The sequence below is a fragment of the Vombatus ursinus genome, unplaced genomic scaffold, assembly GCF_900497805.2.
Source record: "Vombatus ursinus unplaced genomic scaffold, bare-nosed wombat genome assembly UNPS02014798.1, whole genome shotgun sequence".
NCBI classification, from domain to species: domain Eukaryota; kingdom Metazoa; phylum Chordata; class Mammalia; order Diprotodontia; family Vombatidae; genus Vombatus; species Vombatus ursinus.
The window spans coordinates 79468063-79495945 of record NW_020954576.1 but is presented as its reverse complement, the minus strand read 5'-3'; the positions used below and the strand labels follow the sequence as shown (position 1 = coordinate 79495945).

General features: G+C 42.9%; 1 protein-coding gene across 1 annotated transcript in view; it reads right to left on the bottom strand.

Moving 5' to 3' along the window:
- LOC114049734 (poly [ADP-ribose] polymerase 1-like) overlaps nucleotides 1–27883 on the bottom strand; it is a 47402-nt gene that overhangs the window by 7763 nt on the left and 11756 nt on the right. The window contains exons 3-17 of the mRNA XM_027871121.1: nucleotides 27461–27579; nucleotides 24735–24949; nucleotides 22239–22335; nucleotides 20200–20316; nucleotides 18417–18596; nucleotides 14297–14441; nucleotides 12739–12879; nucleotides 12023–12256; nucleotides 10563–10631; nucleotides 10067–10199; nucleotides 7404–7599; nucleotides 6318–6446; nucleotides 4401–4484; nucleotides 1779–1901; nucleotides 288–416 (exon numbers count right to left, since the gene is read on the bottom strand). Of these exons, the coding sequence (XP_027726922.1) occupies nucleotides 288–416; nucleotides 1779–1901; nucleotides 4401–4484; nucleotides 6318–6446; nucleotides 7404–7599; nucleotides 10067–10199; nucleotides 10563–10631; nucleotides 12023–12256; nucleotides 12739–12879; nucleotides 14297–14441; nucleotides 18417–18596; nucleotides 20200–20316; nucleotides 22239–22335; nucleotides 24735–24949; nucleotides 27461–27579 (2111 nt within the window). The remainder of the gene's footprint in view (nucleotides 1–287; nucleotides 417–1778; nucleotides 1902–4400; nucleotides 4485–6317; nucleotides 6447–7403; nucleotides 7600–10066; nucleotides 10200–10562; nucleotides 10632–12022; nucleotides 12257–12738; nucleotides 12880–14296; nucleotides 14442–18416; nucleotides 18597–20199; nucleotides 20317–22238; nucleotides 22336–24734; nucleotides 24950–27460; nucleotides 27580–27883) is intronic.

The following is a 27883-nucleotide window of genomic DNA, read 5'->3' as shown; positions in this document are numbered from 1 at the left end:
CTTATGGACCCTTTCTCAAAATAATGTTTTTATTAAATAAACTAAATGAAGGAAATGCTAAGTTTCCTTTAGAAGTTAGTGAAAATATAGACATTTCCCCCTCCCCCCCAAGTTCACAAACCCCATGAAATCTATTCACGGACCTGGACTCCAGGTTACTCTAGGTTAATTATGGCTTGGGAGCTGAATCTGTAAAGAGAAACTATTTCTTCAACTGCTGAGACAGGTTAGGTTATGATACAGTCAAATGCCCAGTCCCTTTAGCAAAAGAAAGGGATACCTGTTACCTTAATATCAGTTTTAAGCTTCTCATAGTTAACATCAATGGGATCCTTGCTGCCATCTTCAGACCCGCCACGGAGTAGACTATAGGCCACCTCAATGTCCAGTAGGTTGTCTAGCATCTCTACTTTGGCCTGGAGAATCAAAAATGGGTCAGATGCTGAGTTTCCATCCAAACCTTGATAGGTGTGAAGGATAACTTATACGGCCTGACCTTGTCCTGCATGGTTAACAGTACGCTACAATTCCCCAAGGAAACATGCCGCATGCCTCAAGTTGATGGTATAAGAAGATGGGGAAGGAGAAGAACTTAAAAAAAAAAAAAGGGGTCACCACTTACATGGAACTAATTCTGGTCAATCAAGTCAGTCAGCAAGTACTAACTTACTTGCAGCTTACTCTGTGCCAGGCACTGTGCTAAGTGCTAGGGATACAAAGAAGGGTGAAAACAGTTCTTGCCTTCCAGAGGCTTATATTCTAAGGGGGGGGGGGGATAGCAGGCATATAGATAGGTATATATAAGGTTTATACAGAGTGGACAGAAAGTAATCTCAGAAGAGAATGTACTAACAGCTGGGGAGACCAATGAGATTGGAGTTAAATCTGATGAAAGCAAGGGAAGCTAAGAGGCAGAGCATTTGCAGAGCGGGGCACAGCCAAATGCAAAGGCATGGAGATGGGAAATAAGAATCTCATATGCAAAAAATGTTAAGCAGGCCAGCGTTGATGGACTGTAACATGTATTAAGAGAATAAAGGGGTAAGATAAAAGGTAGGAATAGCCAGATTATGAAGGGCTTGAGATGAGATGCCAAACGAGTTTTTCTATTTGATCCTGGAACAGGGAGTCACTGGGGTTTATTTAGTATGGATGTGTGTGACACGGTCAGATCCAGGCATTAATAAAATCATTTTGGCATCTGAGAGGTGAATAGATTGAAGAGGAGAGAGTTGAGGCAGGGAGAACAATCAGAAGGTGATTTCAACAAGCTCCTTGCAATTCCTGGCACACAGTAGGCACTTAAGGCTTTGCTCAGAGACTGGCACACAGTAGATGCTTAATAAATGCTTGCTAATTGGCTAGCCTTCTACTTGGAGGCAATGTTTTCCACATTATTGCTAGGCTAAAGAGATGGAGGAAGAAAGAAACATCTTTTCTCCTACTTGTGATTTCTGGTCTCCAGTGGATATGATTCATTCACATGCCCTATACCCAAGATATACTGCTTTTTTGGAAGATCAGTCTTGGAAGGCAAGAGAGCGAGACAAGCTCAACTCTCCCTTCAGCCAATTCTTTATGAGTAGGTGGAGTCTGATGTGCCAATAAGTAACTCCATCTACATCTTACTTCAGAAAGCATTTATCTAAGTGCTAAGACGTATCTGCAATGATACTTGAGAAGAAGTGATGGGTGGTGGGAGGCAGGGGAGGAGGGTGCCAAGGACTATGGGTTGGCAGCCTTCTCCAGCCTCCCTGCCCAGGAGTTCTCTTCCTTACCTGCACACAATCAATGTTGTTCAGGAGTGGGGGCTTCTTCATTCCAAAGTCATGGGGAATCAGGGTATAGAAGCGATTGGAGAGGTCCAGAATCTGAGAGTCGCTGCCACCCTGGGACACCACCTGCAGGAGAAGATATCAGAATGGGAGGTAACACATAGTTAAGAATGAGAAAGAGGAAGGGAGGTGATTATTAAGCACCCTCTGCTATATTTCTCTACCTCCCTGCTTGGAAGAATACAACATAAAAATATATTACTCCAGATGGGTCTAAGTGGAGGGCATGATGATTATGGAAAGTAGTTAGATTCTATGCAGAAACTAACTTTCCATGTATTGTATTACTGAGGACATTTGGGTTGTTTTTAGAACCAGTACTCAAGAAAGGAATTAACAGTACTATTAATGAATATGGAGGACTGGACATTTTTGTAAAAGTTGTGTCTGAAAGAAAAAAAGAATTAACAGCCAAATCCACTGCTCTCACATGCCCAGAAGGTACATTTTAAATGGCTTCTATTCAGTCTCTTCCTATCTTCTCACTCAGGGAATTGGTTGTCTAAAACAAGCCTTGTATTAATTACACTTGCAACCTGGCCCTCCTTTGACAGAGATCTGTTTGGTGGAATGTGTACCAACGTGTTCAATAAGTCTAGCTAAATGAATAAAAGCTGGGTCACCAGGGTGAGAACTGGGGGAAGAGACCCTCTGGCAGCCAAAGGTTCAGACCCCCAATGGGAAGACAGCACTATCCCTAGCATCAAGGAAAGGTACCATTGAGAGGAAACACTCTATCTCCAGTCTAAACACTAACTTGCAGGGAATCCTCTCCACCGATTACCAGAATCTTATCTCCCTAAAACGTCCCTGCTCTTTCCTGGGGCTGGATCCACTGAGATGGGCATAGATTCTCCTTTACAACTGTAAGAAAAAAAACCTATGCGTGGCCTGCTCACAACAGGAACCTGAGAGGAGATAAATTTTCCACATAGAGTTTGTGATCTAACTGCAAGCTGTATTTTCCACCTTTAGTTCAGCTCAATTCAATAGCCACCTACTAAGAACTTACCACATGCAAGGCACTGAGATACAAAGACAAAAAAATTAAAACAATGCCTGCCCTCAAGGAACTTCAGTTCTCCTGGAACATATAAAATGTACAGATAACTAAACATCAGGTAATTTAAAGGAGGAGAGAGAGCAGTAACAACTCGGGAGATCTGAAATTGATCCTTGAAGGAAAAGCAAAGTTCCAAGAAATAAAGAGTGAATTTGTTCTTTCTGAGGAATTAAGGAGTGAGGGGTAGTGGGTGGGAGAGAATGGAGACAGCTTGTGTGAATGCAGAGGTAGAAGAGGGAATGTCACATTCATTAAGAAGCCAGTAAGTAGTTCTGTTCGGCTGAATGCAGAGAGCATGAAGGCGGAGTAATATTTAGTTAAGTCTGGAATAGTAGGTGGGAGTCAGACTGTCACGGGTCTTAAATGCTAAACTGAGGGGAAGAACTAAATGTACTAAATTTTTGGAGCAGGGGGAGTGATATGGTCAGCTCTGTGTTTTAGGGATATATTATCTAGGATGTACTGAAGATGGACCAGAGAGGGGAGGGACTGGCATTATTACAGGAGACCAGGGGTGATGACGGCCTGAGCTAGGGGGGTTGAGTGAAATATGAGCAATGTAGACATGGTGGGAGGGAACAGATGAGTCACGGATGACTGTGGATACAAACTAGAAGGTAGTTGTGCCCTTAACAGAAACTGGGAAGTCTAGAAGAGGGGTAAGTTTAAGAGGTAAGATCATCAGTTGGCCTTGACAAGAAGGGACATCTTTTCCTCAGAGGCTTCCACAAAGGAGAAGAGAATGCGTGACTATATAGGAGAGTTTAAGATGCAGAACAGGAGGAATGCATGATGGATGGTAGCCATTTCTCACTAAAGTAGAAGGCAAGATCATAAACTGAGAGAGGGTGGGGTAGGCTGAGGAGAGAAAAGCTCTGGAATGATTTCGAATGGTGACAGAACGTCAAGAGAGGAAAATAAAAGGGCTTCTGAGTAGCCGTGAGAGCCTGGTTGAGATTAGTTAACATAAATTTGTAAATGATCCAGTTGGCATGGTTATGTGATTCCCTCCAATGGTATTTGATAGCACAGGAGTAGGAATAGGGTGGATGGCAACAGGGATCTAGGGCTGAGGATGGGAAGGACAAGGGAGAAAGGAATCCAAGAGTATAGACAAAGGCACAGTTGAACAGGCTAACTCTCAGGTCAAGCCTATGATGGGAGGTCTTCATTTTTATGGGCTGAGAAAATGAAAATCTCCAGAAAGTTTTTAACTTAAAAAAAAAAAAAAAAGGTTTACCAAATTTCTTAGGATTACCTTTCCTTTCCCTTGAATTTCATCCTAACAAACTCTCTTGAGATAAATTAACTGAGAAGATTGCTAAAAAGTTACTTACTACTCCCTTCCTGCTCCAAATTAAAGCCTGACTTCTATAAGGATTTGGCTCAACTGAAACCTTGAGTGACTAATAAAATGTTTCCTATGTCTTGGAGAAGTGAAAATGAATGAAAGGGGGAGAGGGAGTGTAGTGGTATGTGATGGTAACATGCTTCATGCTTACCTGCTGGACCTCGCTGAGGATTGAATATGCATTTTGGATCTGCCTCTTGCTCAGCTTTCCCAGTGGCATCTTCTGAAGGTCAATCTGATGAGACATTCACTCCATTAAAAGTGGGTTCCCTAAAATGCTAGGGAATAATACCAATAACTCTTAAGTGACACACCTCTGAGTTGAATTTCTAGTTGGAATGGAGATATAGATACTAAGACCCATATGTCTGACAGGATGTCTACCACCAGAAACAAAGAATATGGCCATAAACGCAATGCGTCAAATTTACAGAACTAGTCCTAAGGACTTCTGTAAAAAAAGGATATTGCTATTCATCATTTGCTTTAGGGGCTACTAAAAGTCTCCAGGGTGTCTGAAAAAAGTTACGATCATTGGAAAAGGACATAGAATAATTTTCATCAAATGTTAAATGTGGAGTCAACTAAATTGTGGCTCTTTCCTCAATGCCTCTGGAAGAAACCTGGTATTGAGGTTTTGTTTTACTTTTTAAATTGAGTTCGCCCTTCAAAATTGAGAAGCAATTATTTCACCCAGCTGTTATCTCTACCTCCTCCCCAATGAGAAGGAAAAACAAAACCACTGTCTTGATTTTTCTTGCAAAGTCAAGAAAAACAAATGTCTTATCCTGTAACTTGAGCCCGTAATTCTCTGCCAGAAGGTGGGTAATATGCATCTTTATCACTAAAATGGGGGAGATCTTAGAGCATGGTCAAGTCTGTGTGGATTAGCCTCTGTATGGTATAACTTCAAATCTATTTTACAGTCAGATACTATGGCTATAAGGTCAGAATTATGATCACAGAACTTAAAGAGTCTGAAGGTAGCTAAGATGTAGATTTAATATATTATTTTACATTCTAATTTTACAGGTGAGGAAACTGAGGTGCAGAGATGATCCAAAATCACATAGCTATGTGATCCAATGGCAATGTCAAGCATCCAATGAGAGGCACAGGCTGTCCGGGAAACCCCAGGAGAAGAGAGATGCTGCTCAGTTTCTACCTTGAAGCAAGGACAGACTCCTTTCTACTTGAGGGGAAAGGGTGGGAGCCAGGAAGAGAGCAATTCCTCTAACAAAAGTGACACTTTCAGTGCCATCTTGTAAATACCAGTCTCAATAAGATGACACACAAATCAGTTCAGTGTACTGGGAAGACATATCACTAAAGAAATTAAAGCCACCTTTTCTATTCAGTTGGCCTAAACTGCATTTTTTTTGGATGGGGGAAGGAAACAAATGTGTGATTGGCTATTCTCAAAGATGATCTAATCTGCAATTTAGACTTGTGATTCTCTTTAATAGCAAATAGACTAAGCACTTCCCCCATACAAACTGATCCATAGAAAGAGTAATGTTTTATTTCTGAAAGAAAAGAAAAAGGATGGGAGGGGACAGGGAAGGGAAATACGGAAAGAAGGAGAGAGAGATGGGGTAAAAAGGGAAGAAAGGGAATGAGGAACTCAGGTATGTCTCCAAGCAGCTTAAAACATCAGTCATCAATATAGTTTCATATTAAAACTCTGTGGGGAAATACATTAGCCTACACAGAAAAAGGATTCATAGTTACTGTCCACAGTAACTGTCCATAGGCAAGGAAAACTCCATTTTGCTTCAGGCTCTTTATCTAAAATGAAGGAATAACCAGCTTACTAATACAGGACTGAGTATGGACCTTGATTTCAGTGTAGAGGTAATTTCCAGACGAGGAAGCTCCCTTCAGCAAAACTTTCCCTTACAGCGTTAGAACTGCCCCATACACTAGGAGGGAAAGTGACCAATAAGGACTGGAGGCAGGCCGTGAACCCAGGTAAAGTCCCATCTTCTGTCCACTACTCCGGGCAGCCCGTTATACCATCCAACATTGTCAACAAACAGGCTGGCCAAAGTTAACAATATGCAACAACCTCGAATTCCACCATGGCCTTTTTCATGCTCTCCACGTCAAAGATCATCTTGATGAGGTTCTGAACTGGTTTGGGGAGTTTCGACTTGGTGCCCGCACTGACAGTCAGCTTCTTCACAGCCTCTTCATCCTGGGGCGGGGGGGGGGGGGGGGGGGGGAGGAATCAGATAAGAAAGCAGGGGAGGAAACAGGCCTCAATGCTTTGGGAACAGCAAACCAATAACATCTATCTACACTGGCAAAAATAATCCTGGCCTTCAAGGACATTATATTCTAATATTTACACTGTAATGATCACTATAGGTTTTGGACAAATGATTAAGGAGCAAGGAGAGAAAGGTCTAAGAAGGTCCTAATGGTACTGACCTGCAATTCTCAAGTGGCTTTCCCCCCATTCATCAGACCTTCAATTCTATTATTGTAGGGACCCCATGCCCCAATCAGGGTCATAGTAAGGAGCAACTGCACCAGTAGTTTGAAAAGTTTCAGAGTATTCATTGCTTGGAGGTGCTGAGAGGCTTTGTCCAAGCTCACATGGCCAAAAGAAAGAGTTTTTAATGAATGATTTAAAAAAGACAAGCATATTAAAAAAAAAACCAAAAACAAAAAGCCCTTAAGAAATACTAAGAGCTCGCCAGTAGAAATGGAGAGGTACAGAAGAATATTCAATCTTCAAACACTCTATTAAGGGAGAGACCCAAAACATCAATTTAAGATTTTCTTTCCTCTCTTTTTGGAAAGCAAGAGAACAAAAGCACTTTTAAGGCCTTGTGAACCAGGGATCGGCATTAGATTTAATTTATGACTCACAGCTAAGTCAGGGAATCTGGCAGACAGACTCCTTAGTTCTCTATGTGGACAGTGAACTGGGAAGCTGCTTTCTTCTAATTTGTAAAATGGGGTGGGCTATGCCTCATCGCCCACTTTGTTAGGAATGTAAGTCTATCCAATGATTTATTAAAGTATTACATTCTTGTCTTGGCTTTCCCTCCCATGTCTCTTCCTATAAAACTTTAAAGCAAAGACCTTCCTTCACTAGTTGGAGGAAGGGCATATTATTTCTGATGGAAGAGTGTTAGATGATTACCTGCCCATAGTCAATCTCCAGGGGGTAGAACTTCTTGGGATATTTAGTGAAGTTGCTGGAATGCCAGGAGTTGCCAGTTTTCTCCTCATATAACTTCAAAAAATGATCAATGGCATCTTCCCTGGATGACATCTGTTCTAGTTTATTGCTGCCAATCACAGTGCCCACTCGGCCCCAAGATCTAAATATCCAGTACCTGGAGTGAGGGGCAGGGAGAGACAAAAACAGTCAAAAGGCCTGAAATTTAGTTGCATGTACTTCTATGGAGAGGAGAAGACTTTTCAAAGAAACTTTAATACTAAACAGCAGCAACAACAAAAAACCCAAGGACAATTAAAAGTTTAGGAAAATTCACAAGCTCTTTACTCCCCCTAAAATGCTCTATCCAAGGTCAGCAGTAAGCTGTGTTTAGTGTGGGCTGCCAGCCTGAAGAGAGCATAAGGGAGTTAAATTTCCATTTGTTATCAGGATGGCCTAAGGCCTTCTAAGAAATGTCATTCTTGACCACTAGGAGAGCTCTCTCATCAACCCCACCCTAGAGAAGCCTGTGTCATCCCTGCTACCCGCCCTTCTACACAGGCACAGATACAGATACAACCTACCACCAAACAACAAAACTGAGGAAGCAAAGTTAGACTGTTGAATCTGAGGCACATGAGTACAGTTTGCTCCTGGCCCCCAACAGTTGTACTTGGGACTTGTTAACTCTTGTCCCTTCTGGCCCATGGATCTTCCTTATGATTCACAACTGGAGGACAGAAAACACTCCTATCCTCTTAAGAAGGGATTATTTTGGTTACAGAAACCATTCATGGAGATGGTGTGGAACATTACATTTGGGGGCAGAAGACCTAGGCTCATCCCTGAGCTGTGCAACCTATCAAGCAGGATGAGCTCATCATTTTTATTTCTTTTTTACTTTTTTAAAAAGTTTTTTTTTTTGCAATTACATGTAAGAAAAGTTTTCAACATTAAATTTTATACGATATTGAGTTCCAAGCTTTTTTCTCCCTCCCTCCTTCCCCAAGACGGCAAATAATCTGATATTGGCCATCCATGTACAATCATATTAAACATAATTCCACATGAGTAATTTTGTGAAAGGGAAAAACCAAGAGAAAGAAAAAACAAAAACAAGGTGAAAATAGTATGCTTCGATCTGCATTCAGACTCCGTAGTTCCTTCTCTGGATGTGGACAGCATTTTCCATCATGAGTCTTTTGGAGTTTTTTAGATCCTTACACTGCTGAAAAGAATAAGTCTATCAACGTTGGTCATTGCACAATGTGGCTGCTACTGTGTACAATATTCTCCTGTTTCTGCTCACTTCACTCAGCATCAGTTCATGTAAGTCCTTCCAGGTTTGTCCGAAATCTGTCTGCTCATTATTTCTTAAAGCACAATAGTATTCCTTCACATTCATACACCACAACTTGTTCAGCCATTCCCAAATTGATGGGCAACCCCTCAATTTCCAATTCCCAGCCACCACGAAAAGAGCTGCTATAAATATTTTTGTACACACAGGTCCTTTTCCCTTTTTTATGATCTCTTTGGGATACAGACCTAGTAATAGTATTGCCAGATCAAATGGTATGCACAAATTTATAGCTCTTTGGCCATAGTTCCAAATTACTGAGCCCATCATTTCAACACTGACATCACTCTGGTGATGGTATAAAAGAAAGAACACCATCTTCAGAGAATCTAATCTACAGTGACCCAGAAGGTAAAGGAGACAAAGTGAGTTTAGGCTATGGAATATTAACCAACAATGATTACTGAAAAAAAAAAAATCACAGGAGATTTCATCCAAGAAATGTAAGATTGGAAAAGGAAGTGGGACAACCATGCAGTGAGAGGTGCCACAGTGGATAAAGGACTGAGCCTGGAGTCAAGAGGACCTGAATTCAAATTTGGCCTTGGACTCTTAATAGCTATGGGACCTTGGGCAAGTCACTTAACCCAATCTGCCTCAGTTTCTGCATTTGTAAAATGGGGATGAAAATAGCACCTACCTTTCAGGGTCGTTGTGTGAGGATGAAGTGAAGTTAATACTTATAAAGCAAAAGCTTTGCAAGCCTTAAGCGTTGTATAAATGCTGGTTATAATTATTAAATGGATAAAATATGTAGAGGAAGACCTCCAGAAATGTGGGAGAGGTCCTCTTTGGAGGATTCATGCACAAGAACTCCACAGGATAACAAGGTTAAGTTGAATGAAGTGTAGATGTTTAATAAGATGAATGAAGTGTAGATGTTTAGCTAGTAAAGCAATCAGGAAGGGAAAAACAGATGCCTTCAAGTTTTTGAAGCTCTGTCATATGGAAAAGGAATCACAGTTGTTCTCCTTGGGCCCAGGGGGCAGAACTAGGAACAAAGAACAGATGTTTCAGAAAGGAATGTTCAGGCTTGACAGAAGGAAAAACTTCCTAACTGTTAAGAATTGCCTCCAAACTGAGTAGGTTCCCTTTCACTGGAGGTCTTCAAGTGAAGAGGAGGCCAGAGGACCACTTCTTTGAGGACACTGTAGAAGGCCTCTTGGTTCAGGTGGAGGCCTCTGAAGGCGCTTCCAACTCTGATTCTGTTTCTGTGAAACATTCACTGAACCCAGCACTCCAAAAACTGCTCTAACCCATGCCCCATCCTGCCCCAAGAACCCACCTGATTTCTCGATCATCCTCCAGGAGCTGCAGCTTATAATACGAGTTGGTGCCTTTAACAATGTCCACAAGGCCAAGGGTGGCACTGAAGATTTTTCCATTTTTTTCAAGTACGTGAGCTGAGTCCTCGAGCCCTGATCATAGAGACAAAGTATACAATTACCCAGAGAACATAAAAGTGACTTGCCAGGGCCACAGAAGTGGTAAATGGGAGAGCCAGAATGTGAATCCAGTTCCTTTGGATTCCAGAGGGAGAATCCTAGGCAGGACACTCTAAAGGGCTAACATGCTGACTAAATTCAATTATACCAAATTACTTCAATATCTATCCTATATGCTTACTGAGGGGTGGGAGGAGGAAAACAAAGACAATGTTAGATAACCACATATTCACAAGAGTAAGTAATTTCTCACGCAATCTTTTTAGATTTTCCCTTTGTCAAACACTACATCAAAACCCTTTAAGACTGCTCTGCTGTCCTCTAAGTTTCACTCACCAGAATCAGGATCCACAGCTGCTCCACCTTTCAGTGTTAATTTCATTTTCTTTTCTGATTTGTTGGTCCCTGCAAAGGAGAAACAGAAAGGTAATAAGTGAGGGGCTGCTTTAGGAAAAGGAAGTGCCTGATCCCTCTCCGACCTTATTAAAAAAAAAATGAGCTGCAGTATCATTAACGTGAAAACAAATTCCTGAGAAGGATGCGGATAAGCCGGACAGTGTCCACAGGAGAGCAACCAAGATTGTGAAGGGACTGGAACTGGACTGTAGGAGGCGCTAGACATGAGCAGGCTGGAGGAAAGGACATCAGGCTTCAGACTTGCCCTATTTGGCCACAAAGGGCAGACAGTACAGTGGCAAATTCAGACCTCGTGCCACTTTTTTTTAAATTAATTGATTTAATTTTAGTTTTCAACATTCACTTCCACAAGATTTTGAATTCCAAATTTTCTCCCATCTCTCCCCTCCCCCCACCCAAGATGGTGTACATTCTGAACACCCCTTCCCCTGATCTGCCCTCCATTCTATCACCCACCCCTTTCTATTTTCCTATAGGGCAGGACAGATTTCTATACCTCATTGCCTGTATATATTTCCCAGCTGCATGTGAAAACACTTTTTAACTTTTGTTTTTCAAACTTTGGGTTCCAAATTCTCTCCCTTCTTCCCTGCCCACCCACCCTCGTTGAGAAGGCAAGCAACTTGATATAGGTTAATACATGTGTAGTCATGCAAAACACTTCCATAACAGGCATGTTGTGAAAAACTATTTCCCTTTATCCTATCCTGCTCTAGGTTTACTCTATTCTTTCCTTTGACCCTGTCCCTCCTCAAAAGTGTTTGCTTCTGATTTTCACCTCCCCCAATCTGCCTTCCCTTCCTATCACCTCTCCCTTATGCCCTCCCCCCTATTTTCCTGTAGGGTAAGACAGCTGAGTGTGTAGGTTATTCCCTCCTTAAACCAAATTCAATGACAGTAAGATTCAGCCATTCCCTCTCACCCCACCCCCCTCCACAGTAAAAGCCTTTTCTTCTCTCTTTTATGTGAGATAATTTACCCCATTCTACCTGTCCCTTTCTCCTTCTCCCTGTACAATCCTCTCTCACCCCTTAAATTTTTTTTTTTAGTTCTGATGCCACTTTCTAACAATGAAAGTCACCCCAAAGCAGAGTGGCGGTGAATTCTTACTCCTTGGAGGTCTTCAAGAGACTGGTCAACCACTTGTTGGGTATGTTGTAGGGGGGATACCTTTCTAGTATGGGCTGGACTGTACGGCTGCTGAGGAACCTTCCAACTCTCCAATTACATGATGATAGATCGCTACCTGACCCAGCTGGGTGGCACTAGGCCAAGTCTAAGAAAACCCTGTAATTGTGTGCATAAATTGAGAAGCCAGTAGAGCGGCCCAGCTGCCAGTGTAGGTGCAGGACCCTGAGGAAGCCTCTCTCTGAACTCACCTTCCTCTTCCTTGACTTGACCCTTGCTCTTCTTGGAAGAAGAGACACCTGACTTCTTCCCTCCAACAGGTTCTTTCTTCACTTCAGCGCCCCAGGAGGACAAGGTGTGCAGACAGAGCAGCTCCTGGAGGCTCTTGCCGGAAGCAGAGACATCTTGGAGGAAATCCTCCGAAACCACGCGCACATTGGCTTCTTTGACCTCTTCCATCTTCTTATTCATCTTCTCAACCTCCTCTGTTCAAACAGATGAGAAGCTAGTTGAGATCAAAATTCTGAGGCCACTTAACCTGTGGGTCTTCACTCACCTGGGCTCACTACCTCTCTATTCTTTAGGTAACAATTAAAAAAGTAACAATTAAAGTAACAATTTCAAGGGGACAATGTGAGGAGGGGAGAGGATTCTTCTCGCCCAGGGAACCCCGATGCTGTTGAGCAACATCACAGGGCCTTGACTATCAGGCCCTGAAGATGGAGAAAGGTGAGGCCTGCCTCTTTGTTCTGTAATTGTTTCATGCACCTTAGTTTCAGTTTTCTAATTAGACTGTCAGCTCTCTAAAAGTAGGACCAAGGCTCACTTTTCCTGCAGAACCTAGCTAGCCCTGTGTGGCCCAGAATGGTGTACCATAAACACAATGCTTTGGTAAAAGCTCCCTCTTCTCAAGACCAGGGTTCCACGGGCTCTAAAGATACAAGTAGAGTCACACAGACAAACTCACTTTTTGTACTAATGCAGAGGGAAGCTTTGTTAGCTGTCCCTGTCAGCTTCCCCCCAAGTTCTTCTATTGCAGCTTTTATTTCATCCTTGTTTCTGGAGAGCTTCCCCAGAGTCAGAATCTTCATGCTGGACAATGGCTTGTCTATGACGGAAAGAAACACAACTATTAAGCAGAGATGACACCACAACTGCTCGGGGGAGTCAGACTGGGGGTGAGGAATGGGAGAGAAACCAGACACTACGGAAAACAGGGGGAGCCTGGCACTGAACTAGACTGGTTACCAACCCAGCTTTGTGCAGGCCACAAACACTACCCCCTACAGCAGAGCTAAGAGTCTGGGGAATGAAAAGATTCCAATTGAAAAGAGTTAAGTTACAGTAAGAAAACAGATGCTGCCTGTTTAAGGGATCCCCAGCTCTGAGAAGCACAAACAGAGAAAAGGGCCAGAGAGCAGCCACGGAGACTTGGGCTTCCAGGTTCTATTCCAGGCTCCCTGCTGGGGGGAGGGGGTGTGTGGTGAGAAGGTGGGGGAGAGGCACAGCAGGAGGACGAGGGGAGATTTGGTACAGGCTGGGATAGCGGTGTCTTGCTAAAAGGAGATTAAGTACTTCTGGAATTGGCAACACTAGTGTCCAGGGAAAAATCATTAATAATGATGAAGAAGATGGTAATAGAAAGAACAACCAGCACTTGCGTAGTGCTTTACGATTTGCAAAGCACTTTCAAAAACATCATCACACTATGGAGGCAGGCCCAGTCAGATAAGCTCCACCAACACTGTGCTCTAATCAACCAGAGACAAACCCCCAATATCCACCAAGTGGACAAAGCAGCTGTCAATCTAGGAAGAAATGGCTCCACTTGACCCCTCCTGGCAGGGTGGGGAGAAAGGAAGGGCCAGATTGGTCTTCTAATCACTGCCAATGTTCCTGGAGTCTCTTGTCAACACCAATAAATAACCAAACTTGGCCATGTCAGCTTTTGCTTCCACCAAAAGAATCCCTGGGGCCCAGAAGACCCTCCCTGATGAAAACTCCAAGGGTAGCACAGTACCCCGTTTTTCTGAAAAGGTCAGCAGGATGCTTTGGACTCAAAACTACATAAGCCAAAGGCCTCAGGAGGCACCACAGGGTCTCCAGAATGCAACAACCAATCAACAAGCACTTATTAAACTCCTGATATGTGCACAAAGAGAAAACAAAGAAAAATGAAAGTTACTGCCCTCATGGGGCTTACATTCTATCTGAAGGACAATAAAAAAATCTTCCCATGGTCTTCTGATACCTCCTGGAAAGGAGGCAGGGGTAGGGAGAAGGGAGGAAGAAAGGGAATTAGCCTTGTCATATCCCGAGAAGCAAGAGAAGCAGAGAGGTCCCAGAAGAACAAGGTTCCTCATTAACTAAGTCAAAGGTGATAAGGCCCCCTGCTTTGGGCCAACACAAACCTTATATACAGCCTCCCCCTCAGCCCTCTTCCAGCTGCTGCAAATGAAAAACAAAAACAAACAAAAAAAAAAGACTTGCCTCAAGAGGGCCGTCCTAGATCCCTGGCCACTTACCTGGAGAGGATGGGGAGTTCACGGTGGGAGGGGTTGCCACTGATGAGGGGAGTGGTTTTGAAACAGGGGCATGAGTTTCGGGGGGGAACACTCGGTCCTGCTTTTTGCACTTAAATTTTTTGAGGTAAGAGATTTCCCGGAACTCCTATGGAACAGAAGTTTAAGGAAGTCAGAAGCAAGGCACCACCCCGAAAACCCTAGAAACATTTAGCTATTGTTGATGTCTGAAAATCTTTTCTATGTGGGCTTTTGTCTTGGAGGGTAACAATGTATAGCAAAACATGATGGAACAGACTTATTTCACTAAATCATTACTATAGTCTTTATATTTAAAAAAAAAAAGGTCTTTGCTTAGAAAAACCCTAGTCAATTATACAGAACAGTGACAGGAGGCAGCATCATACAAAGGGCTGTAGAGTCACAGAACCTGAGTTCAAATCTTGCACCTGACACTTTCCGGTGACCCTTGGTACCCTAGGTAGTTATCACCGAGTCCTGGCTTTGGTCACCTAACATGTTTGGAGATCACCACCTAGGTGACTTTTCAATTTATGTCTTAAAACCTGGTGTCCAGAAATCAATACAACATGGTCTGACCAACTCTAGAGTATGGGGGAGTGATGTTGCCTTCCTTTGTTCTAAGCACTTATTTTTTGTTGTTGTCTAGTCATTTCAGTCATGTCTGACTCTTCATGACCCCATTTGGGGTTTTCTTGGCAGATACTGGAGTGGTTTGCCATTTCCTTTTCCAGATCATTTTTTATAAATGAGGAAATGGAAGTAAATAAGGTTAAATGACTCGCCCAGGGTCACAGAGTTAGTGTCAAAGGCTGGCTTTGAACTGGGGTCTTCCTGACTGACTCCAGGCTCCTCTATCCACTGTGCCATCTATCTGCCCAAGCACTTATCACACTTACACATTATAAAGCTCTGTAACTTATCATTGCATGTGTCCTCTCCACCAAAGCAGGTCACAACCTCTCTGCACCTTAAATTAGCTTTTGTAAATTGTGGTGGCCAAACATTCATCAACCTTGTGGTGAGAGGGGCAGCTAGGTGGCATAGTGGATAGAACACTGGCACTGCAGTCAGGAGGACCTGAGTTCAAATCTGGTCTCAGACCAGACACTTGACACTTACTAGCTGTGTGACCCTGGGCAAGTCACTTCACCCCAATTGCCTTACCAAAAAAACCCAAAAAACAAACAAACAAAAACAAAAAACAAACCAAACCAAAACAACAACAAAAAAAGAACACCTTCTGGTGAGGAATCTTGCTGCTTCTCAGGTGAGATGCATCTTAACACTGAAGCCTTTTCAGTGTGGTAGGCCTTGCCAGAACTCATGCTCTATTTTGGGAGCCCAGGGTCATATCTCTGTATCAATGAGTCACTGGTCTACTTCAGTGAAGGATTTTGGAAACTTGATTTTTTGTTGTTGCTTCACAGCCATGTAGGGGAATTTCCAGAGATGAAATTCTCTCTATCAATGTAGACTGACAGAGGCAGCCATAGAAAAGTCCCTTCAACTAAACTAAAATAGAGATAATAATGCCTGCAGTACCTCTTTCATGGGGTTGCTGCGCAGATAGGATGAAATAACATTTTGTGAAGCATTTTACAAATGTTAAAAGAATTATTATTCTCAATGCAGATTTTAAGTTTGCTTTCTACTCATCAAGGCCTTGTTGATTCATAGTGAGCTCATTAACCCCCGAGTTTTCTTGGTATAAATTATTAAGGTATGTCTCTCCATTCCTACACTTGTACAGTTATTTTAAAACTCAAATGCAACTTTATACTGACCCTTAAGTTTCATAATTTCCTTTCTGAATTTTGATTTAGTCATCCTGGGCAATAATTCAATAAATATGTATTAAGAGCCTACTACTATATGCCAGACACTGTGCTAAGCATTAGCTATTCCTTTCATCTGTGTGTCATGTGAGCAAGGCAGTATCTCATGTCTTCACCCAAGTTACTGCCATATTTCCAACTGTTAGTTTCCATGACAAATGCTGAAGAGGTTGCAGGAAAACAAGCACATTAATGCAGTGTTGGCAGAGCTGTGAATTGTTCCAGTCATTCTGCAAAACAATTTGGAACCATGCCCCACAAAGTCACTAAATAGCAGAAAGAAGAAAAGGACCCAAGTACGCATAAATATTTATAGCAGCTCTTTTTTTGTGAGGGGAAAGCAATAGAAACAAAGGGGGTGCCCATCTACTGAGGAATAGCTGAAAAAATTATGATATGGGAATATAACAGAATAGTATCGTGCCCTAAGAAACGATGACTTGTATGAACTGATGCAGAGCGAAGTGAATAAAACCTGAATAACTTATATTTGACAACACTGTAAATACAAACAAGAACTCGGACCAATACAATGACCAACCCTGATGCCAGATATAGAAGCATGTTTAAAACCTCCATTTTGTTAAAACCGTAAGTATTAAGAAATAACATTTTTTTTCCTAAAGCCCTTTCCAGTCTCTAGGGAAAAGGCCAGGAAAGGCAGGTGTGATTGGCAGTCAAAGTCAAAAATTTTTTTCTTAAGGGAAATGGTTAAAGGTGGTAACCAACCTTTGCACAAAGAATAACTCTGGTCTTATTTACACCACTTCCTTCTCTACCCAGAAAGGATCCAATCAAATGTCCTCTATTCCAAGGAAATGGAAGCACCCCTGCAGCTCCAATTCAGGAAAGAGTCTCTCTATTGCTGTACCACAAATCCTTCTCAGGACAATTCTGCAATGTTAATTAACCCAAACTGCATTTTCATGTAGTTTAATATTTTCCTGGTTCAAGATGCCTGTAATTGTTACCTAAAATTGTGTTGAGGCAGAGAGTCACAGTGGAGGGCATAGGGGAAGAGTAGGGGAACTATGCCAATTTGGCTATCTCTCTCTTCAAGATAGAAATGCGTGGATAGTGATTTAAAATTTCTTTCTGGTACATTTGAAGCCATAAATGCAGAGTAGAGCATTAATATTTTTTCTTTGCTACAGAAGACTGATGAACTCTACTGACTTTCAAACAGAGATGGACGGATTCAAGATGCAGAATGAGACAGGCATACAGCCAATGCGGCAATCTGTTCTGCTTGACTATGCATATTTGTTAGTAGGGTTTTGTTTTTCTTGGTTCCCCTCCCCTTCCCATTAAGAGTGGAAGATGTGAGGAAAAGAAAATAAATGCTTGTTAACTGAGAAACAAAATAAAAAGGAAAAAAAAACGGGCAGTTTCCAAACTTATTCAACCTTTATCCCCAGGAATTAAGTAATAATTTTCTAATAGTTCTACTACATTAAAAAAGAAAGCTTTTTTAAAAAAACTTTTTGATCACTGTAGTTTGGCCTACACCATAAATAAAACTAGGTAGTTAAATGGAGGCAGCTAGGTGGCACAGTGGATAAGAGCACTGAACCTGGAGTCAGAAAGACTAGAGTTCAAATATGACCCGGGTAAGTCACTCAAACCATGCCTGTATAAGAACTGGAGAAGGAAATGGCATACCATTCTAGTACCTGTGCCAAGAAAACCCCATGGACAGTTGGTCCATGGAATCATGAAGAGCTGGACATGACTGAACAACAAAAGGCAATTAACTATTCTCAAAGAAAGGTCTGGGAGGCAAACACACAATGTTTCATATATACAAACACAGGCCTGAGATTCAAGTAAGTTTAGAAAATAGCTAACTGTTTAAGATTGAAAAACTGCAGCTCAAGCTTGGCTCCTGAAAAGGGAGATGCAAAGACAAATTCTTCCCCTCTCTGAAGAGACAGGAGACTATTAAAGCTTAAAGTGACACTAAGACTTCTGGGGCGCTCCGGATGCTGTCAGATGTGGTTGATATGTGGTTAGTTTTGCCGAATTGCTTTGTTCCCTCTTTGTGATTTATTCTGGGTGATGGAGGGGGAAGGATAATTTGGGAAATAAAGGTGATGTAAAAAAAAGATGATCAATTTTTTTTTCTTTTTCAAAAGGTAACCATGCTCTCGCTCATAGAGAAGATCCTGGATCTGCTGTGCAGTGGCCTCAGTAGCAGGGGGCTGAGGAGCAAGCCCATGAGTCCTCTCTTGCCTGGCCCTCAAATGCTGAGCCTGCCCACTTACTTTGGGGATGATCCACTCCTGCCGGCTGGGAGTCTGTGTCTTGGCAACACACTTGGTCCAGGCAGTGATGTCTCCAGTGCAGTAGTATGCATCACTCTTGAAGACAAACTGTCCTTTTTTGCACTCCTCACAGGGGAGAAGAGCTCCAAAAGCCATCCCATCGGCTACTCTGTCTAGTATCTTTAGTGAGAAAAGGAACAAACACACCCAATAGTCAGAGAACTATGGAGAAGGTTGAGAAGAGAGAAAAACTCACCAGTCTACTGTGAGTTGGAAAGATTTGGATAATTAATATGCATTTATTAAGCACCTATTTTAGGCACTGTGCTAAGCATTAGGGATAGAAGACAAAAATGAAACAGTTTCTGCCCTCAAGGAGCTTACGTCCTATTGGGGAGACAGTATATACACAAATATATACAATGAAAATTTTTTAGAAGTAAGGGCACTAACAGCTGGGGGAACCAGGAAAGGTGTCATGTAGAAAATGAAGCTTGAAATGAATTTTAAAGTAAACATGGGATCCTTCCCAAGCAGTGCAGCTGAAGTGGGAGTGCATTCTGGGCATGAAGAGAGGGCTAGTGAAAAGGCATGGGTTTAGGAGATGGGAACGTCTGGTTTAAGGACAGCAAGATGGAGAGTTTGCATGGACAGCAGTGTAAGAGAGAGAGTAATGTAAAATAAAGTTGGAAAGGTAGACTGGGGCTACATTCTGAAAGGCTTTAGTGACTGAGCCCCAGTTCAGTCTATATTGGAGTCCAGAGGCAACAAGAAGCCATTGGAATTTATTGAAGAGGAAATCACCTGTATTTCAGGAGAAATCCCACTGACAGCAGTATGACAAAGGATGACTGGAGAGGGGAGGTACGTGAGATAGGGAAGCCAATTAGGAGGCTCTCCAGTGAGAAGTGATTAAGGACTTAAACAGGGTGGGAATGTGAGTAAAGTGCTGGGGAAGAGTGTAAAATATTGGAGGTAAAATGGCAGCATCTGATAAGGGAGGAGATGTGAAGAGTCCAGGACAACACCAAGGCTCCATTCCTTGGCTAAAAATGATGGTGTGCAGAGGGATAAAACAAATACCCACCGAGGTGGTCCAGATTGGGGTGTCAAACCTAGCCACCCAGGAACACTACCCAGTGCTCCCAAACCAGATGAAAATGTAACTGGGAAATACTCAACAAAACAGAGACATAACACAACACAGATAATGTTAATTTATGGTTTTCTAGGTCAATATGCAGGGGGGATCCCTTTCTGTATCACACACCACTGGTATAGTCGGCAGCAGCCACCACACATTACCCCCCCCAGAAAATCAATAAAATAAAAGAACAATCCAATTCAAAGCCAGATGTCAATACATGGATATCACCAAAGGTAGAATAAGAGCAGGGAGTTTCATTTTATGTTTTGATCCCTAGTGGAGTGCCTGGACTCAATAAATGCTTAAAGTGACTACAACTCAGGAGGGGACCAGAGGGACATGGGGCAACTTATTACTGGGGAGGCTGAGGCTGATAGATGACTGAGCTTGGGGGTTCTGAGTTGCAGCAGACCTGTGGCTCATCGGGTGTCAGTACCAAGAGCCCCCAGGAGGGGTGGGGGTGAGCCCACCAGGCTATATACGGAAGGGAACAGAACCAGAGCAGTTAAATTAGCTGCCACGCCAATCAGTATTAGGCTTGGGCTGGTGAAGAATGGCTGCACCTTGAGCTTGGGTGAGATAAAGGACACCTGGTCTCAAATGTAAAACCCACCCACCCACAAGGTGTCTACTCACCGCAGAGTCCCCAGAAGGCACTTCCTGCTTGTTGGCTATCAGCAGCTCTTTGAGATCATTCGTAGAGCAGACTTTCTTCAGTTCATCTTTGATGTTCCAGATGAGCTCTGTCTGTACCTGTAGTAGAGAAGGTAGCTCAAAGGATACCTGATTCTTGCTATCCCTGAAGGACTAGTCGTGGGTCCTGTTCAATGATTTCCCTTCTAGAACGTAGGCAAATCACCAGGCCAATTTCTAGTCTTGGGGTCACACTCCTATTTAGGCTTCAGCTGCTAATTGGGGGTGAGGGGCAGAAGGCCCAGAACCCCTGACTTTGTTGGTACAGATTAGGACTTATTCTGAAAGCTATAGTCTTGTAAAAGGGACATACATCTTTCTAAGCATTGCTCTCCCCATCCCTCAAAAAAACTCTAACTCAACCACCCTCCATGGATTCTCATTAAGATCCCATCCTTTCTTATCAGTGATTATTTTGACTAAAGCTCCATTATGTCTTTTGTGAAGCAGGGCCATCTATATATTGAAAGCATACAGAAAGCATATTAGAAAGCAGAGGTATTTTATGGTTGAGGAAACTGAGGTAGAGAAGTTAGGTGACTTGTCCAGGGTCACATAGCTAGAAAATGTCTGAGGCTGGATTCCAACTCAGGTCTTCCTTTCTCCAGCCCAGTCCTCTATCCACTGTGCCACCCAGTTGCTTCTATATATGAAAAAGTTACATGTAGCTAGAGGGCTATGGTTTAAGGATTGCTGATGCAAACCAAAGCTAAATTACCTGTTAGTATTAAAAATACATCTTCTTATTTTTGTCTACCCACAAAACTTGTAAAAACTCTCATCACTCTATCCCCATTAAGATAACTTTTACTAAACAATTACAAATTTGTGAATTTTAATGCACGTGCTCTCTTGGGCTGCTGACAAAAAAAAAAATGTTAAGATTGGTCCCAATATTAATCCATAGGGATAGAGTGCCCCTGTTATGCTGAAATATTTGAACATCTGGTCTAATGAAATATTGGGCAGACCTGGGAGTCAGGCACCTTGGGTTCTAGTTTCTGACTTGCCCTGTTTGAGGACATTACTCAAAATGGGGATAATAATTAGTATGTACCCTAAGGACCTCCTTGGGCCTTTTCATCTGACCTACAGCTAAACTCTCCTATGGGTTATCTCTTCCCCAAGTAGATTGTGAGCTCCTTGAGAACAGGGGCTGTCTTGCTAAATTTACTATTTGCATTTTCAGTCCTTAGAAAACAGTAAGACTTAAATATTTCTCCATCCCATTCTACAAGCAGAGCTTTGAGAAGTTTGGCACATTATAAAAATATAAATTGTTATTATTATAAGAAGGCTTTCCTACTTCCCTCTCAACTTCCCCAACAGTATGCCCATGAAGCCACCTTAGGTCCCTAAGAAGCTTGTCTATCTTACTAGTTTCTACTCAAACCTCACTTAACCCTCCCAATTCTGAGAATTTTCTATAAGAAAATGTAAATATTGCTCCAAGACAGCCTCGAAATTGTGATTCCTATAAATCAGTGGTACCCAGCTGTGTAACCCTGGGGACACAGATGAAATCACCATTATCCAAAAAGCTACTGACGCTACATGGTTCGACAGACAGAGAATTAAAAACACAACCGGGGAGGCTGGTTCTGGTCAATAACAATGATTAGCCTTCTTTTGCAGCTCCCAATTTGTCTACCTCCTCAAACGTCTCCCTTTGAGAGGCCCTTACGTGAAGCTCACCTCCCATGTGGGTGGACAGGCAGACAGACACAAGCCAGACTGTGGAAGACATGGAACCACTCCATGCCTGTTGAGAAGCACCCCTTCTCCAAGTCTTGTTCTTAACAGACACATGCCCACAGCAGAAGTGTGTCTGGCTCACTAGTGGGACAGGTCTAGGTTAAGGAAAGGGGCTTTGCTTCTCCTGGGAAGGCTTTCTTAAAAAGAGGAGGATCAGATTGAAAACTGCCACTTACACTTTGGGGAGAGGAAAGGAAGGAGCCATGGATTAAATAAAACGCGCTAACCTTGAAGAGTTTCTCCTGCTTCGTCTCTTTGTCCTTTTCTTTCTTGGCCTTCTTCTTGGCTACATCATCTCCATCTACCTCGTCTCCTTTCCTCTTCCTGAAAGAGACATGAGCACATGAGAGGAGGACCTCCCCCAAACCACAGCATTCCCTTTCCTTTCTGAAAGGGATACAGGCCCATGGGAGGAAAAGCCAAAAACAGAACATCAAATGCCAACTCACACGATTGCAGTGGCCCGTAACTTGTTCCACATGACATCTGGGCAATTTTTGGTTTCTACTAGGGGTGTGGGGGTGGTTTTTAGTTAGTGAAGAGTGTACTGGAGTTTGAAAGACCTGAGTTCAAGTCTCCCGTCAGGCAACAGACAGGGGCATATCACTTAACCTCTCAGCCCTAGTTTCCTTACAAAAAAGGGGAATAACACTTGTAGTACTTCTCTAAAAGGCTGTTGCGAGGATTCAAACCATGTGTAATGAAGTCCTATATAAATGTTTGCTATGTTTAATACCATCCTTCCTTGCCAAGACCAACTTCTAAATTAAAATATAGATACATTTTCTTTTAGTATTCTCAGATGCCCAGAGGAGAAAGCCAGAATTTGCATAAAGCAATAGAGAAAACAGGAAGCTCAAGCCACAGAACACCCAGACACAAGAATGCAGTCCTGTATCAGGGGTATCATGCATGGTGAGTAAAATGAAGCTACTAAGAAGTTGATGACCAAGAAAGAGCACTGAGTGCCAGGCAGCCAGCCGACTATTTCTCATCTTTTTGCTTCGGATGCCTCATCCACAAAATAGGGAGGGTGGGAGAAAAGGATCTCTAAGGTTCCTTCCAGGTCTACATCTATGTGTAAAACATAGAAAGAAAGTGAGGGATGGAAATCACACCAGCATGACTTTATCATCTATTCCTAAGGGACATCAGCGACACCAACAGCATAATCAGGAGCCGCAGAGGCCGAAATCACATCAATTCCACATTTATGCCGTATTACAAACATGTTAAAAAACTTCTACACACCGAGGCTCCTTTGTAAAGAAGTGGTGATGCCTGGAGGATTTATGCTGTTCCGTGTCTGATTTTATGTTACACAAATTTCATTCTATGGTTATGCTCTGCATAGATTAAGAAAGTCAGTTTTGCCCTTTAAATCCATCACCCCCTGAAGGCAGACAGAAGCTCCCTTTTCTTATGACATTTGTGGAAACGGGAGAAGGGAGAATGATGGCTGGTTAGTGGTAAAGCAGAGGCCAGAATCCAGGTTTTGTCTCCCAGTCTGGGGTACACTTTCCCCCACCCTGTTGAATTCAGTAGGTGGAAACATGGACAGAGATAATCTATTATAATATAGTCCTAGCACAATGCTAGAGCACAGCCAGGAGTCTTCTTTGTCCTGGCAAGGAAACCATTGCCACTCTTACCAGTTTAGACTTCTTTCCAGTAAGCTCACTGGACAGTACGTCAGTTAAGTACGTGTTCTATCCTTCTTTGTTTCAGTTATTTGTGCCTGTGTCTTCTCTCCCTATTACGGATCAAGCTTCTTGAAAGCAGGATCTGTGACTGGGTATCTCTACCTGTAGCACAAGTGGCTGGCTTGCACAATCCCTTACATAGGAGGTACTCAAAAAAAATGTTTAGTGAATGAAGTGCATGGTTTTGCAAAAACCTATTTCTTCTGAACCTCCTTATTTCTGTAGGGGTATTATCATCCTTCCAGTTACCCAAGTGAATAACTTCAGGATCATTTTCAAGTACTTACTCCCCCTCATCTATATATTCAATTAAGGCCCCATCTTGACATTTCTCTCTCCAGGACATCTCTTTTGTGAGCCCTCTTCTCCCTACTTACATGACCACTACCCCAAATTCAAGCCCTCATCAGCTCTTGCCTGGACTACTCCAACAACCCCGCAATGGGTCTCCCTACCTTGATTCTCTCTCCGCACCAATTCCACCCTCCACACAGCCACAACGTGCACTGGGCTCAATAAACCCCAGTGGCTACCACTGCCTCTGGGATTGAACATAAATTCGTCTGTTTGGCATTTAAAGTCCTTCATAAGGTAGCCTCATCCTACCTTTCCAGTTTTATCAGCTATCACACCTCTCATTATGTCTACTGGGGTCCAGCCAAACTGGCTCTTTTGCCGTTCCTCACACATGACACAACCCCTCCTGTCTCTTGGGCCTATGTCAGGCCTAGCAGTGGGCCTAACACATAGGAATCACCCAATTAAATGTTTGTGGATTGATCGGATGCTTGTTAAAAGCTCCTGAAGTACATTTAAAGTGCACTTACTATACAAGATGGGAAAAAAAGGAAGAAGGAATACTCTTCACATTATGCTTTGCATGACTTCATTCTCCTCTGGCTCTGCTCCTGACTTTCTGGACTTTAAAGCCAGGCCTCACCAACTCAGGCCTCCATCTACACTCCACAGCACAGAGCTGTTGTAATGACTACAGCTCTCCAGTGCCCTTCCCTCACCCACCCCTCAGTCTTGACCGCTGGGAGCTGTTTCTTGAGGGTTTCTTTGTCTTCTGGCTGCAGGATACTGAATCCTTTGAACTGGCTAGCACTGTACTGAGGCAGGAATCCCAGTTCATCTCGGCATTTGACGAAGCAATCCGGGTGGTACCACCGGTCAATCATCCCCAGCTGTGGCTTCTCTGGATCAATCATTTTCTTGGACAACCGTACCTGACCCTGTGAAGGAAAACCAGAAGTGGGAGATATTCGATGAATCTCATTCCTTCCCTAATAACTCTTGGGATAAATTGACTTAAGATTCCGGTTCAGAGCCGGCAAAGGGCCTTGGATGTCATCTAAACCAGAGAGGTCAAACTTGCTTGCAGCTGCAAAACCATCCAGGATGCTATATTAACTATATTAAATGTAATATTTTAACATTACTAATATTAATATATTATTATATTATACTATTATATTAGTGTATATTCATATATACACTAATATTAATATAGTAATAATTACTATATTAAAATGTAATTAGGAAATGTTTAACAAAATAAGTAAAAATCTCAGGGTCATACAATGAGTACGTGTCTCTCAGAGGCAGCAATTGAACCCAGGTGAAACCTCACGGAAGCCAGCTATCTGTCTATTTCACCAGGGCCACCTCTGGGTTGAATGCTAATAACTAACATTTATCCAGATCTCAAAGCTGATAAAGTGCTTTTATTCAATTTGAGTCTCATAAAAAAAGGGCAACTAGATGCACAGTGGATACAGCATTGGCCCTGGAGTCAGGAGGACCCGACTTCAAATTTGAACCTCAGGCACTTGACACTTACTAGCTGTGCAACCCTGGGCAAATCACTTAACTCCACTGCCTAGTAAAACAAAACAAACACCCCCCCCCCCCAAAAAGCAATTTCAGTCTCACAACTACTCTGAGAGGCCAACTGCTATTTCCATAGGTCCCAGGATTAACACACTAGGGTTCACTGTAGCTAGTCCTGGGACCCAGAGCACTTCAATTCTCAGAGAGTATTTAATTTCAGAATAATGATGAACACTTAACATTTACATACATTTTCGGGTTTATCGAAATGCTTCATAGATGTCTCAAGACATAGAAAGTCTCAACATCCTTACAGGAACCACTATGATTTCAAAGGAATGACGATGAAGAATGCCACCCATCTCCTGCCAGAGGTGAAGGACTCAAGATGCAGAATGAGACATACAAGCCTCGACATGAAAAATGAGGGAATTTGTTTGCATTACAAGGTTTTTTCTTCTTTAAATGGGATGGGATAGAAGGCATTTCTGTGATGGGGAGGAGGGTGAGACCATCTCCAGAAGTTTCAGTCATCTCCTTGTGCCTGCATAGAGAAGCCCAGGTGACCGACAGAGCTCCTTCTCATTCTGTTAGAGACAGTTATTATTGAGAGCCAAGTAGATGGAGTGGTAGGCATTTGGAAATGGGAACAAAAGTGTTTAACACCTGATTCTTTTCTTGATCACAAGAACATGTGAAATGTATTTTAACAAGTGAAATGTCTTTGCTCTGAGAGAAAAGACCCTAGAACAGAGTAGAGGACCAGAGGCCTGCCCTAGAAGGTAGCCAAAGTTCACACTTGTACGCATTCTATACTTATGATGCACTTTCCCCATAAAAGACTTAGTAGGTCTAAGTAGTGCACCCCCCATTTTAGAGATGAGGAAACCGTGGCTCAGCAAAGTGAACAGTGATAGCTCACATTGATCTAGCACTCTGTTTTGCAAGGTTTGCAAGGCACTTTTTCTACAATTAATTTGATCCTCTTGAGGCCGACCAAGGTGAAGTGACTTGTTCAGTCAAAACTGCTGATAAGGGCCTGAGGTGGCATTTGAATTCAGGTCTTTCTGACCCCAGGTCAGGAGCTCTACCCACTGAGCCACCTGGCTGCCTTTGCATTCCAACCCCCACTCCCCCCAGATCCTAAGAGAGACATTACATTTTATACTCAGTGAGTTCCTGGTGGTTGGAGGAGAGCTGAAAACAAACCTTAATCATTTCTTATTTTTCATGGGTGAAATTAAGACATTAAGTGACTTGCCCCAAAGCACACCAGTGCTAAGCAGCAGAGAAAGAGTTTGAACTAGGCCCCTGGCATAAAATGCCATCAGTTCCTCTCCACAGACAGCTTCTCCCCTAGATTTATGATGAGACTCAGACTGAAGACAGGATCTCATCGCCTTAGTTGCACCACCATCAGGGAAGGCCTGCTACCTCCCCACTGGACCCTGTGCCATCTGCTCTGCATCTGGCCGGCTCTTCTAAAGCTGAGTGCACCGTCACTGGACCAGATTGGGATGCACACCATCCTGAAACAAAGCCTGAATCCACCCAACCAGTTTCAATCTCTGACCGCCCAGCCTCCACACTAATCTAGATTAATAAAGTCTCGATTTCCAAGTACTGGGAAAGGCACCGAACTTGGAGTTAGAGGACCCGAGTTAAAGTCCCACATCAGGTACTTACTGGCTGTTGGTTTTTCTGAGCCTGTTTCTTTATCTGTAAAATGGGGATAATAACTGACATTTATAGAGCATTTTAGGTTTTACAAGACACTTTACATAAACCTTGTCTCATTTGACCCTCTCAATGACTGTACGAGGGAGGGCCCGCTGTGCTAACTGGGGAGGGCTTCATGGTCCACTGAGGCCATACTACAGCCCCCCTTGCCACCTGGCTGCCAACGCTCTTACCTTTTCTATTTTCTGCTGACACCCTTTGCAAGCGCTCCTATTGGATTTGGCGTACTCAACTGCAAAGTTGATTAGGGTTTTCTCTCCCTTTCCACCTCCGTCTTGACTCCCGCCTTTGCCTAGGCAAGAAACACAGAACAATGCCCATCTTAGCTTTGTGGCTTCTCCAGGGGGAGAGAATGCTGGATTTGCACTTAGGAAAACCCAAGTTCCAATCCTGCCCTAGAGACTTACTAGCTGTGTTTAAGGTATGAGAAGCTCCCAGAATAAGTAGAATTAGAAAAGTGGGTAGGGATATGAGACACATGGACAACTACAAGAAGTTCTTCCTGACCAAAAAGTTGCTGGGCACTGCATTCCTTTTGACCCAGTGCTACCATGACTAGGCCTGGATCCAAGAGGAAAAGGACGCTTATGTACAAA